The sequence below is a fragment of the Protopterus annectens genome, chromosome 4.part1 (assembly GCF_019279795.1).
Source record: "Protopterus annectens isolate FY-2018-M chromosome 4.part1, PAN1.0, whole genome shotgun sequence".
NCBI lineage: Eukaryota > Metazoa > Chordata > Ceratodontiformes > Protopteridae > Protopterus > Protopterus annectens.
This window is the reverse complement of record NC_056734.1, coordinates 116532244-116545138: the sequence shown is the minus strand read 5'-3', so window position 1 is coordinate 116545138 and position 12895 is coordinate 116532244. Positions and strand designations below refer to the sequence as shown.

Here is a 12895-nt window from a genome sequence, read left to right as displayed (position 1 = left end):
CATAAAAAAGGCTCAGATGAAATCAGAATATGTATTGATGCAAGAGACTTGCATAAAGCATTAGAGAGACTTCACCATCCCATGCGAACAGTCGAGGAAGTCACTGCCCTAATACTGAATGCCACTGTATTTTCTGTCTTGGATGCAAAGAGTTCATTTTGGCAAGTGATGCTTGATTGCAAATCTTCATTACTAACTACATTCAGTACCCCATTTGGAATAAATTCTGGAAGTATAGTCTTTTGGCATGCAAAACAGCCGATTTTTTTGGGTTATCCCTGTGCCATGGTGGTGGATGATTTGGTGGTCAGATGCAATGGTAAAATAGAGCATGACAGAAACCTCACGAAAGTTTTAGACAGAGCACGTGAAGTGAATTTAAAGCTCAATCATCTGAAATGTAAGTTCAGACTACCAGAAGTCACATATGTAGGTTATTTGTTTACTAGGTTATGACCAGACCCATCCAAGCAAGCAGCTATTCTTGAGATGCCTGCTCCAGATAAAGTTCAAGCTCTACAGCGTTTTCTTAGTATGGTTAACGACTTGGGCAAGTTTATACCAGATTTCAGTGAATCGACAGCACCTTTAAGGGAGCTTACGTGCAAAAATGTTGAATGGTAATGGCTAGAATACCACCAGAGAACATTTGATGATCTCAAGCAGAAAACTGCCGCTCCACCTACACTAAGGTACTATGATGTCAATAAACCAGTTACTCTTTCCTGTGATGCTTCAAAATTAGGTCTTGGCACACTTATTCTTCAAGAAGGCAGGCCAGCAGCCTATGCATCTAGAACTCTGACCCAAATTGAAATGCAATATGCTCAGACTGAGAAGGAACTTTTGGCAATTGTGTTTGCATGTTCAAAGTTTCATGACTATATTTATGGTCAAGATACCCAGATTGAAACTGATCATCAACCTCTACTTACTATTTTAAAGAAACCTATGAATTCCACTCCAGCAAGATTACAAAGAATGATGCTCAAATTACAAAAGTACAACTTCAAAATGGTCTACACAAAAGGCAAACTTCTTTACCTGGGTGACACCTTATCCAGATTGCTCAGAAATACAACTGAACAGTTTGATGCACAGAATTTTGACTTTGATGTCATGGAAGTGGATAATTTTTCAACCATGAGACTTGATGAGCTGAGAGATCATACAAAGACTGACCCTGTTTTGCAAAAGCTCAACAACTACATCCAGGTAGGATTGCCGTCAAAGCAATCCAGTGTACCGCCTGAAGTACAACCTTATTTTCCTTACAGAGATGAGATGTTGATGGAAGATGACATTATTTTCAAAGGTCCTAAAGTTGTTGTTCCTGCTTCCTTACAACATGAATATATTCAGATTTTACATTGTGGCCACCCAAATTCCGAATCTTCCAAAAGAAGGGTGAGAAGCCTAATATTTTGGCCTTCTCTAGCAAAAGACACTGACAGAGTGCTTTCTACTTGTGCAGTATGTAACAGTACTAAACCGCATCTGCAAAAAGAACCACTTCAGCTAATTCAAGTTCCTGAACTACCTCGGTCAACAGTAGCCACTGACATATTCAAGTGGAACAATCAGCATTATGTAGGGTTGGTCAACTCTTATCCGAACTGGTTTGAGATCGATTTGTTGCCTAACCTAACGTCCACTACTGTTATTACCAAGTTGAAACGTCATTTCTTAGTCCATGGTAGTCCACATAAGCTTATCTCTGACAATGGTATGCAATTTGCAAGTCAATTGTTTCAGAAATTTGCAAAAGAATGGGACTTTGTACATGTTACCAGTAATCCTGAATACCCACAGTCAAATGGTCTATCTGAATGTGCAGTACAGAGTGCAAAGCAATTACTAGAAAAGACAAAGCATGATAATACCGATATCTTTTTGAATTTAGTCAGTCTCAGAAAAATAACCCATGTCAATATACTTGGCTCACCTGCTCAGAGACTTCTAGCCAGGCAAGCCAGAACAACCTTGCCTATCAGTTCCAGTTTGTTGAGGCCTAAAGCTAAGAACAGAGCAATCAAAGCCCAACTACTCAGAAAGTGTTCTTTCCAGGAGTCTAGTTATGACAAATGAGCAGATTTCTTCGTTCACTGAAAAAAGGAGAGGCAGTAAGGATACTAATGGCGAAAGGTTTCAACTGGATTGGTCAAGTAACAGGTCTATGTGCTGAGATCCTATTTTGTGAAATCTGAGGGTGTGGAGTACTGGAGAAATTGCAGACATCTTCCTGTATCAGAACCAATATCACAGCATTGTTCCTGTGATATAGATTCTAAATCTCAGAGCAATCCAGACAATGTTCCTGTTACAGAATGTGTCTCAACTCCAACTTCCATTCCTGACGATGTTCCAGATGTCCCTAAGGATGAACATTCAGCAAAGACAGACTCAGCTGCTAAACCTAATTCTAAATTCTATGTCACACAATTTGGTCACATCTCCAAACAGTGTGAAATACTCAGCGACATGGACAGAACTGTCTATATGTATTTAGTTTTGTACAATTTCATGTCAAAGAATTGTCTCATATTTATTGCATGCCAATCAATGTCGTTAATGAAGTATGATTCATTTTACAAAGAGAGATGTAGAATATGTGTGTGTTGTACCATTAAGAAGCATTTCCAAAGACAGCATGTGCATATAAATACCAATCACGTGATAGCTTCAGTGCCATTTTAAGAGTGCAGCCAGAGATTGAGCATGTATGAGAGAAAGAGTCGGTCTGTTTATAAATTTATCTAAGTTAAAGTTATTTGTCTCAATTCTGATGTGTTTGTACATAATAAAGCTGCTTGAACATAACCCACGAATGTCCGGCTGTTTTATCCTGACCGGATGAACAACATCAAACATGCAAGTTTTAGCTTTGTTTCTCAAGTCAGTAATATAAGCTGCAAATGTTTTTCGTGGCCTTTGGTCTCTTGTGTAAAACAAATGCCTCTCTAATTTAACACTGGTCTGGCAGTTGCACATTTCTCTAAATTTACACTTCAAACACTCGGGGTCTTCCCTTGACTCAGCCTGAACAATATGATGGTTTTCTCCTTTTCCTTCATACACTGCTGGTGCGTACACAAATGAACGCTCTCCATCAATGGCCTCTGACCCACCTAGGTTTAGCAAAAAGAATGCCCTGGTGCATGCACCTTTATCTGAGTAAGCTGCTTGTATGAAAATATTGTACACTTGCTCAAATATTCTCCAATTCTCTGCAATATACTGATCAAATGCATGTGGACCTGGTCTGCGAAATGCCTCTACCATATTAACACATCAGTGAAGGCTTTTCAAGTATGCACGAACACACACACATACATACATATGCCAGAAATGTATGCCAATACTTATAACTATTCTCAACAGCACAGCAAGCCTCTTAGTAATTGAACTCTGCGAAATAAATCTCCCTGCAATACTCTTGAAATTATTGTACTTCAAGAAATCACCTCTTATCTGTGTAAGAAACATTTCAAACAACTGCATTGTGTGAATAAACTGGGCAACAAAATAAGTTTGGAGTAAGAAACATTTCAAAGTAACTGCACATTGCGAATAAACAGTACACAGCACACTGAAACACTTCCAAAATGGCTGTACTTTGCTAAATAACTCTTTACAGTGCAAGAAACACACTGTACTGGCAGCCCTTCATGATTAGACACACCCAGCATAAGAAACTTTTCAAAATGGCTGTATTTTGACTGCACTTCACGAAATAGCTGCACTTTGCACACAATAAACTCTTTGGAATAAATACACAGTAAGAAACACACACTGTAAGCACTTTTACACACTTTGTGATGCTTCATATAACTGTAGTTATGCTATTCAGAACTTTAGTTAATGTGAAATAGTTTATGCCAAAACACTGTAATTTGCCAAAAAAATATGCAGATGCCTTGCTTTATTTATGCTTAATATGCCCTTTCTGTTCTTTATTTATATTTGTTTTGCCTATTTAATGTCTTTTTCTTGTGCTCGTTTTACTCTAAACATGCTTGTTATGCAATTCTATTACAGACTTTTCTGATAATCGTTCTATCCGATATGTTAATTTCGAACATTTTGTTTAATTAATAAACTTTTTATGCGTTTTGTTTGTTTAATAAACATTCTGTTCTATTTGTTTGCTTAGTAATGCATTTTGTGCCCTTGTAATGCTCCGTTTTATCTCTCTTAATAAAATAATAATTTCTGCAAGTTTTTCATTAGCTTTAGCTTGTTTCTGACCTTTTTTTGCTCTCATTTCTCTTATTTTACCTCCACTGTTAATTCTGCACTTCTTATCACTGAAAAGCAGTCTCTGGAATCCAGGTTCTGGCACCATGTCATTTTCCCAGTCAGGATGTAACAGACGAACATCCATGGGTTCTTTTCAAGCAGCTTTATTATGTACAAACATCAGGAATGAGGTAATAACTTCAACTTAGAAAAACTTATAAAACAAACTTGACTCTCTCTCTCACACATGTTCACTCTGGCTGCACTCTCAAAATAGCAATGAAGCTAGCACGTGCTTGCTATTTATATGCACATGCTGACCTTGGAAATGCTTCTTAAAGGTACAACACACACACACATTCTACAGTGAGATTAGCTGGGTATCGAAGCATACATTTTGATTTTCTGAGGAAATGAGTTGCAGACTACAGTTAGGAAATCCCTGCTCAAAAAACAAGACTGCAACATCTAATATGCAGCATTTTGCAAGATACCTCGGGAGTAAAATAGTTAGAAAGTCTCAAGAGCATATTAGTGAAAAAAAGTCAAATATAATCTGCCCAAACACCCCCAGCCCTGGGATATTCTATGTGGCTTAAGTTTTCAGAAAGACAAATATGCAATCCATTGTAACTGTAAAACCAACTGAAGTCAGCATTATGGATTTCAACTTCTATAAACGATTTTAGAAGGATACAGTGGCTGCCCCTATCAACCGTTTTTTTTTTTTTTTATCTAAAACCACAGCAGTAGCTAGTCTGTAACTGTCCAGTTCTGACTAACCCTTTTAGGACAAACAAGGCTGTGTCAAACAATGATCTGCTTATGTGGCAGTATACTTGTAGGTGTCCTAAAAATGGTTATGAATAATCTTTTGGCATAGGGGTAGTACAGCAGCATGATACAAGTCTGGAGTTGATGCAAAGGGAGCACCATAATGGAGCAGTACATCTACTGACTGATTCCAGGGTCAGAGAATACAACTTGCCTTAAAGCTACAGTTGAAAGGAGCAGACAGAGGACAGGCTAATATATAGCTGCACCTAGTTAAAGAAATGTGGATATTGGAAGATCTCTGATGGTGAAACATGATTTTTTTTTTTTTTTTTTTTTTTGCTGAAGCAGACAAGCAACATAAGGAACAAGGACGGGTTTCATTATTAAGGAACCAGTGTGGTAATGTTTAGCAGTACTCTAATTTGTTTGCTTTTGCGACTAGTGGTACCAAACTAAGGGATGACAGAGTTAAAACAACTTAATTCTTCGTACATCCTGCAGAGATTCTGGCTATTGTTTTTTATTGTTTTTGCTAGGTGATAAGAGCTATATGAGCCTTCCTCATTCACAGATTGAGTCCTATGGGAAGTTACTGAATTTGAGTTCTTAGGCACTGATTTACAGTGTTTTCTAGAAGTCATGACTTGTAAGGTATTTGTTTTTCTTCTGTTTGCTAGTTGCTCCCGACAGCATCTCTTTTTGTTACTGCCTGTCTAACTTTGACAGCTGCACACGGGTGTGATTTTTCACCTATGCTTGTATACAGCAACAAGTACATTTATGATCATTACAAGCGTCTTGTTTAAATAATCTAAAGCCCTTAAGCACTGTTTATGGATGGAATGTTGACAAGTGGTGACCAATTAGTAAAAGAGATAGTGTGTTCATATTTTACATGAGAAATGTGGTTAATGTTTTCAGTCTGAATACTTTTTGGCTGCCCGCGACTTCTCCTTAGAAAACTAAAATGTTTGCATGTGGTTACGAATGCTGCCTGACATGGCAAATTCAGTTTTGAAACTGGGGGATGAGGACAGCATCAAGTCCAAAAGATGTTTCCTTTTTCTGTTTATGTGTACTCTGATACTTGGTGAGATGAATTGCTTAAAGCCATACAGATTTAAGGACAAGTGAGAGGACTGATTTTGTAGGCTTGTCTATGCTGGTGCAATTATAATGCCAGAGCTTATGTTAGAAAAGACATTATAATTATTCTTCTAAATGTATAGGTAGAAGCTTGAGCAGTAAAGGTAAGCAGATATTAAATCTGGCCGACCTGATGTTTAAAAGAGATCATAGTCTCAGGATTATAAGACGAGAGATGTGAGTCTAGAGTCCATATGCACCTTGTCAATGCCTGCTGGCAAGTTGTATCCCTCATATGTGTGTGTGTGTGTGTGTGTGGGGGGGGCTAAAACAGATCTATCCAGTGATGAGTATGCAGGGTATCAATCATCAAGCCTTGATTCGAAGGATGCAGGGTAATTTATTCCAGAGATGGGAGTAAATGGTGGGCAATAAATCTGTCCCTCCAACGAGTTTTACTTACGCTGTCTGCAAGAGTTTTCTGGTGGTGCCTTTCTTGTTGAGTTCAGGGTGAAGGTCAGGTTAGCTTGCATACTACTCATCCCTAATCTTTATATAGCCCACCATGTGAATATATCACTTTAAGAGTATAGTTAAGTGTTGTTACAAATGAGTTTCTGTGACAGCAGTTATGTCTGGTGAATAGCAGGGAACGATGTCTGCAGTTCAGTACTATGATTTCAGATGTTTTGTCAGTCAAGATGGCAATTTTGAGGGATGCCATTTCGTTTAAATTATTCAAATCAAGGAAACAGCTAAGTGTGTGGCTGGAGGTTTGGGTTTGTCTGTCACCACATGGTGAGCTGCCGTGTTCTTGCATGTGAATGTTTTTTTTTTTTTTTTGTGGTCTGAGACTGTGCGAGACTAAGGCATTTTGCTTTTGTATAATAGCAATGGACTAAAACATGATGTATGTGTGAAGTGTAGTTTGCTGAATATGAATGTGTCAGTGTTTCACTAGTATCAGTGGAGCTGTATTAGATAAGTGCACCAGTGTCCTTTCTGATGCTCATATAGCTGAAGGAGGTAGCTTGTGTTTCTAGGAAAAGTAAGGGTAGGATGATTACTGTCTAGAGTGAGAATATATGATTTTTTTTCATTATGTTACATTATTACTGGATATTAGTGAGCATGAGTGTACGGTAACAATAACCTCACCACATCCTACCTCCTTAAGAAAACCAGTCTTTTAGAACTGATCACATTCACTGCTGGGAGGTCACAAAATACACAGAGGAATTTCTATGCATAAAGTAATTTTGTTTGCAAAACAAAAAAGTACCTTCTGTAGCACGGTAGTAGACCTGAATGACAGACTGAAGACTCAAACTACCAGCCTGACACTGTGAAGTAAGACGTATATATGCGAGTACTACAAACAAAGCTAAAAGTAACAACTAAGGACAGTGCAATTGTCAGACTGTTACAATTTATGCAAGCTTACTGTATTTTCTCACACAAAACAACAACAGAGAATTAAGTACGATCCCTACAGTTCACAAATGGCATGACAAAAATGGAAGCATATGACATCTTTTAAAAACATTATTTATGTCATGCAAAAACTGCGGTGGTGGTGCTGCGGTAGCGTTGTCGCCTCACAGTAAGACGTCCTGTTCGATTCTCAGCTAATGCGTCTTCTATGTGGAGACATGTGTGAAATGTGCGTACCTTCGTTGAAGGTTGTGCGTCTGGGCTGGCAACTCGGTACGTAAAAATCTACTGCCAATCATTAGCAGACCAGAGTTCCGCTGTGGCGACCCCTAACCGGGAAAAGCCGAAAGATACAACATTTATGTCATGCAAAACCATGTGTTTACTACATATACATAAAGCACTGACTGCTGTGTACAGCACAGCATAAACACATTTCTGCTTATAGCAAAAAGCAGGCAGACTTCTACATATAGCTTCCATTCAACGGCCAAGTTTTATGTGTCCATAGGTCTTCAGGAGTAACGTCTTCAAAGTCTCATTTACAGTGTTTACACTAAGACAAGTTATAAAAGGCACACCATACTCAAACACAAGAACTGTACCACCACAGTTAAAAAAAAGACTGATGCACAGATCCATGATTTGTTGACTTGAAAATGCAATGTCATTTACCTTGGGATAAACTAGCATGGACTGGAATACACCTCCCCAAGGATCCAAAAATCACCACTACATGTTCTGGCTAGTTGTCTGTTTCAAAAGCTGCAGGACACAGACAAAATTTCAATGAATCTTCAAAAAAGGCTGCCATACTTTTTATGTAGCACATCTGCTTTGAGAGACACCAACATTGTGTTTTGCTAAAACAAGGAATTACACTGAATCCTAGCCTGTATGCAAGCTGATATCCTGCAGCCTGGTAACTACAAATGAAAGGTGCAATGTGGAGTAAGCAATATCCTGGAAAAAGGGAGGGAGATTTTCACCTCTGACAATTATATTCCAATACATTTTACCACTGTCAAGCAGCAGATGCTGGTCCTGGAACACCACAACTAAACTACCCTTTAACATAACTTCAACCCATTACAAGTCCTGGTGCACTCCCAGATGTGATCGCACTTACCTTGTTTCTGCAGCAGCTGCTGACCGTGCAGTACTGACAGGACTTGTGATCTTAGTGCGTGGAGCTGGCCTGGGAGCTTGCACTTTAACAGGTTTTGGCTGAGTTACTCGAGATTTCTTGGACACAGACTTGGACTGGTGAAGATGTGCACTCCCCTGCTTTTTCACTAACAGGAAATAGAAACAATAAAAATAAACTGCTGTTATTTTGATGCATTCCACATATCTGTTTGTAGTCCTCCATTTTATTTTTTTTCTTTTCTGGTCCTCAGGTGAAAGTACAGTTGTATAAATTGCACTTACCATAGCAGAAGATGTTCAAATGCCTCACTGCTGCAATAGCCTTTTGGCTATATGGGTTGTTTCTTGCCCCCACATCTTCACATTGACTGCTGAATGAACAGCCCAGAGGAGGGAAATCAACAGAGTGAATAAATCTTTGGGATCTTCTTGACCATACAAAAAGAGAGAAAGTACAATTGTGTACACTTACCATAAATGTAGATGCTCGAGTGTATTCACTGTTGCAGTCATCACCTGTGGGTTATCCCTGCTGTGGTAGACCTTGGCCAGCACGAATACCAGTGTCAATTTTTTTTGTGTTGGCTGCAGTCGCCTGTAATCTGACATCAGGTCGTCAGTGCTATAAAGCAAGGCAGCCAACATCATTACATCAGTTTTTCTTGTCCTAACCTGTCAGAAGCACAAGGAAATAAGGAAAAGTAGTCCTAGTGGCCAAAAGCCACCATGGGAAGCTTATGTCCCCCTAGGGGAAGACGCTACATGGGAGATGAAGGGAGGAAAACCAGGACTGCAACAGTGAATACACTTGAACATCTACATTTATGGAAAGTGTACACAACGGTACTATGTTCTTCATGTTTCACTCTTGCAGTCATCACCTGTGAGAGGATTCCCAAAGCTGAGGAGAGGGGTGGAAGGAAAGGTTAGAGTCCTAGGCATGGGTCACCAGGCCCTGCAGAAAGTACAGTTGTGTACACCTACCATAAATGTAGATGTTCGAGTGTCTTCACTGTTGCAGTCATGACTGTAGGGTTCTCCCTGCTGGCAGGCAGTCCTCGGTCAGCCAGAATCCCAAAGTCTGGGTCCGGCGTCGGCTGTTCAACCATGCTCCCTGACGTCAGAGTGCCAGGAGTACAAAGCTGACAGCTGACGCCATCTTCTCCAGTTTTTCTTGCCCCAGATGTCAGGAGTCCCAAAATGATAAAGGTCCCATACCCTTTGCAAATACACCTCAGAAGAATGGTGAAAAAAAGGAACCATACAAAAGCAAAAAAATAAGAGGGGACAGGAGGGAGGGAAACCCAGACTGCAACAGTGAAGACACTCGAACATCTACATTTATGGTAGGTGTACACAACTGTACTATGTTCATCGTGTTTCACTGCTGCAGTCATGACTGTAGGGTAGAATCCCAAAGCTGAAAGAAAGGGAGGTGGTCATAAAGAAGAAGAAGGGATGGCTAAAAGGCCCTGCAAGACTGCAGAGGCAAAGCCTGCCCTAGACTTAGAGTAGAGAGGTAGATTGTAGTGCTTAGAAAAAGTATGCACTGAACTCCAAGTTGCAGCTTCCAAAATGTGTTTGGTAGGAACTCCCCTGAGGAAGGCCGCAGAAGTGGCAGCAGCTCTGGTGGAATGAGTCTGTATACTCCCTGGGATTTGCTTTCCATGGTGTGAATAACAAAATCTGATTCCATTAGCAATCCATTTAGAAATGGTCTGTTTTGAAATGGCTTTACCTTGGGAACTTGAAGCATAAGAAACAAACAATTGTTCTGATTTTCTGATGTCCTTGGTTCTGTCCAGGTAAAAACGTAATTGTCTGTGTACATCCAAGGAATGTAAGATCCTTTCCCCTTTATTTTGAAGAGTGGGGAAAAAAGTTGGCAAGTGGATAGTTTGATTTAAAACCACTTTGGAAACCACCTTAGGCATGAAGGTAGGATTAGTCCTCAAAGACACCCTGTCTTGATGAAAAATAATATAAGGTTCCACAGCCATAAGAGCTTGTAACTCTGAAACTCTCCTGGCAGAGGTTAGGGCTAACAGGATAGCTGTTTTCCAAGATAAAAACTTGATGTCAGAAGAGGCAGCAGGCTCAAAAGGAGGCAAGGTTAGTTTTTCCAAAACATAGTTGAGATCCCAAGCAGGAATGGGAGGAGATCTAGGAGTTCTTAAATTCTTAGCTCCTCTGAGAAACTGTCTCATGAGCTTGTGGGAAAAGATTGGAGGGTCTGCATTATAATGAGCAGAAATAGCAGAGGCATGTATCTTAATGGAAGAGAAAGAGAGACCCTTATGTAAAAGATCTGTCAAGTAAAGAAAAATAGAAGAAATGTTCGGAAGAAGAGGATCAGAATCCTGAGCCTGCATCCAGGAACAAAGTCTTTTCCATTTTCCTGCATAAGATTTTCTAGTGCTAGGACGTCTGGCTTCTAAAATGACATCCATAACCTGCTTGGGTAGGAAAGAAGAAGTCAAAGGCCCTGGATTAACCAGGCCACCAGGCTGAGAGTTCTGACATGAGAGTGTAGAACCTGACCCTGATGTTGGGACAGAAGGTTCGGAGACTGAGGTAAAATCCAAGGGGGCTCCATACATAGGTTTTTTAGAGTTGGGTACCAAAACTGTCGAGGCCAATTTGGGGCCAGCAAGAATATCATCTTGGGCTTGTCCTGTTTTATCTTTAATAATACCCGTGGAAGAAGAGGAAGAGGCGGAAAGGCATATCCCGAGAGGTCCCACCAACTGAATGATAGGGCATCCACTTTCCAAGCTTCTTTGTGGAAAGTCCTGGTGCAAAAATTCTGTAGTTGATGATTGAGATGGGATGCAAAGAGGTCTATGTGAGGACATCCCCAGACTGCTGTTATCATCCTGAATATTTTGGTGTCCAGCATCCACTCGTGTGGATCTGAAAGGTTTCTGCTCAGACTGTCTGCCAGGAAGTTTTGCTTCCCTGGTAGAAACTGAGCTTGAAGGTCCAGATTGCAAGCTAGAGCTGTGTTCCATAGATCCATGGCTAGTCTGCAAAGGGGGTAGGAATGAGATCCCCCTTGCTTGTTTATGTACCACATAACTGTGGTGCTGTCTGTCCGTATTAGTAGTTGTCCTGGTTGTTGAAGATTCCTGAAGGCCATTAGGGCTTTCTGAACGGCTAACATTTCCTTTAAATTGATATGCAGGTGCTTCTGATCCTTTGTCCAAAGACCCTGCAGACAGTTGCCCTGAAAATGGGCTCCCCAAGCATAATCCGACGCGTCCATGGTTAGAATCTGAGTGGCAGGAGGCAGACAGAAGGGTTTCCCTTTGTTTAGAGTACATGCCCTGGACCACCAAAGAAATTCCTTTTGAAGGCAAGGCAGGACGGAGATCAGTATGTCTAAACTGTGGCAATGCTGAGACCATACACTTTTTAGGTACCACTGTATTTTCCTCATGTGTAGTCTTGCATATGGTACGAGAAGGATGCAGGAGGCCATGTAACCCAGGACCTGCAGGAATCTCCTTGCAGATAGCGGAGTTAAAGTTGCCAAGGTTTTGAAAGTTGAAGCCAGGTGTAATTGTTTTTCGGATGTCAGAAATGCCATCTGGATTGTGGTGTTTAGAAGAGCACCCAGAAAAGTTATCTGCTGTGAGGGTGTCAAATTTGACTTTTTTATGTTTACAGAGAATCCCAGGAACTTGAGGAGGTTTTGTACAAACTCTAGATGCTGGAGTAAGACATCCTTGCTGTCTGCCTGAATTAGACAATCGTCCAGATAAGGGTAAATTTGAATTCCCTTGAATCTGCAGTAAGCTACTACTGGAGCCAGGCATTTGGCGAAGACCCTGGGCGCAGTAGACAATCCAAAGGGCAGCGCAGAGAACTGAAAGTGCCTCAATCCGGCCTTGAACCCGAGGTATTTTCTGCGTTCCTGCCTGATGGGAATGTGTAAATATGCCTCCTTTAAATCCAAAGTTACCATCCACGCATCTTTGGATAGCATTGGAAGTAGCTGCTGTAGAGTAAGCATCTTGAATTTTGGAATTTCTAGAAAGGTGTTCAAGACTGACAGATCCAGAATGGGTCTCCATGAGTTTTGCTTCCTGGGGACTAGAAAGAGCCTTCAGTAAAAACCTTGTCCCATCTCTGAAAGTGGAACCAGTTCTATGGCTTTCATAGCCAAAGTGTTTCCACCTGGTTTAAGGCCTCTGTCCATTGATGTTTT

General features: G+C 40.5%; 1 protein-coding gene across 2 annotated transcripts in view; it reads right to left on the bottom strand.

The window, feature by feature from the left end:
* Positions 1–12895, bottom strand: part of DZIP1L (DAZ interacting zinc finger protein 1 like) — a 1070134-nt gene that overhangs the window by 87274 nt on the left and 969965 nt on the right. For both annotated transcript variants that reach the window (XM_044070018.1, XM_044070019.1), the window contains one exon: positions 8666–8831. In XM_044070018.1, coding sequence (XP_043925953.1) covers positions 8666–8831 — 166 coding nt within the window. The remainder of the gene's footprint in view (positions 1–8665; positions 8832–12895) is intronic.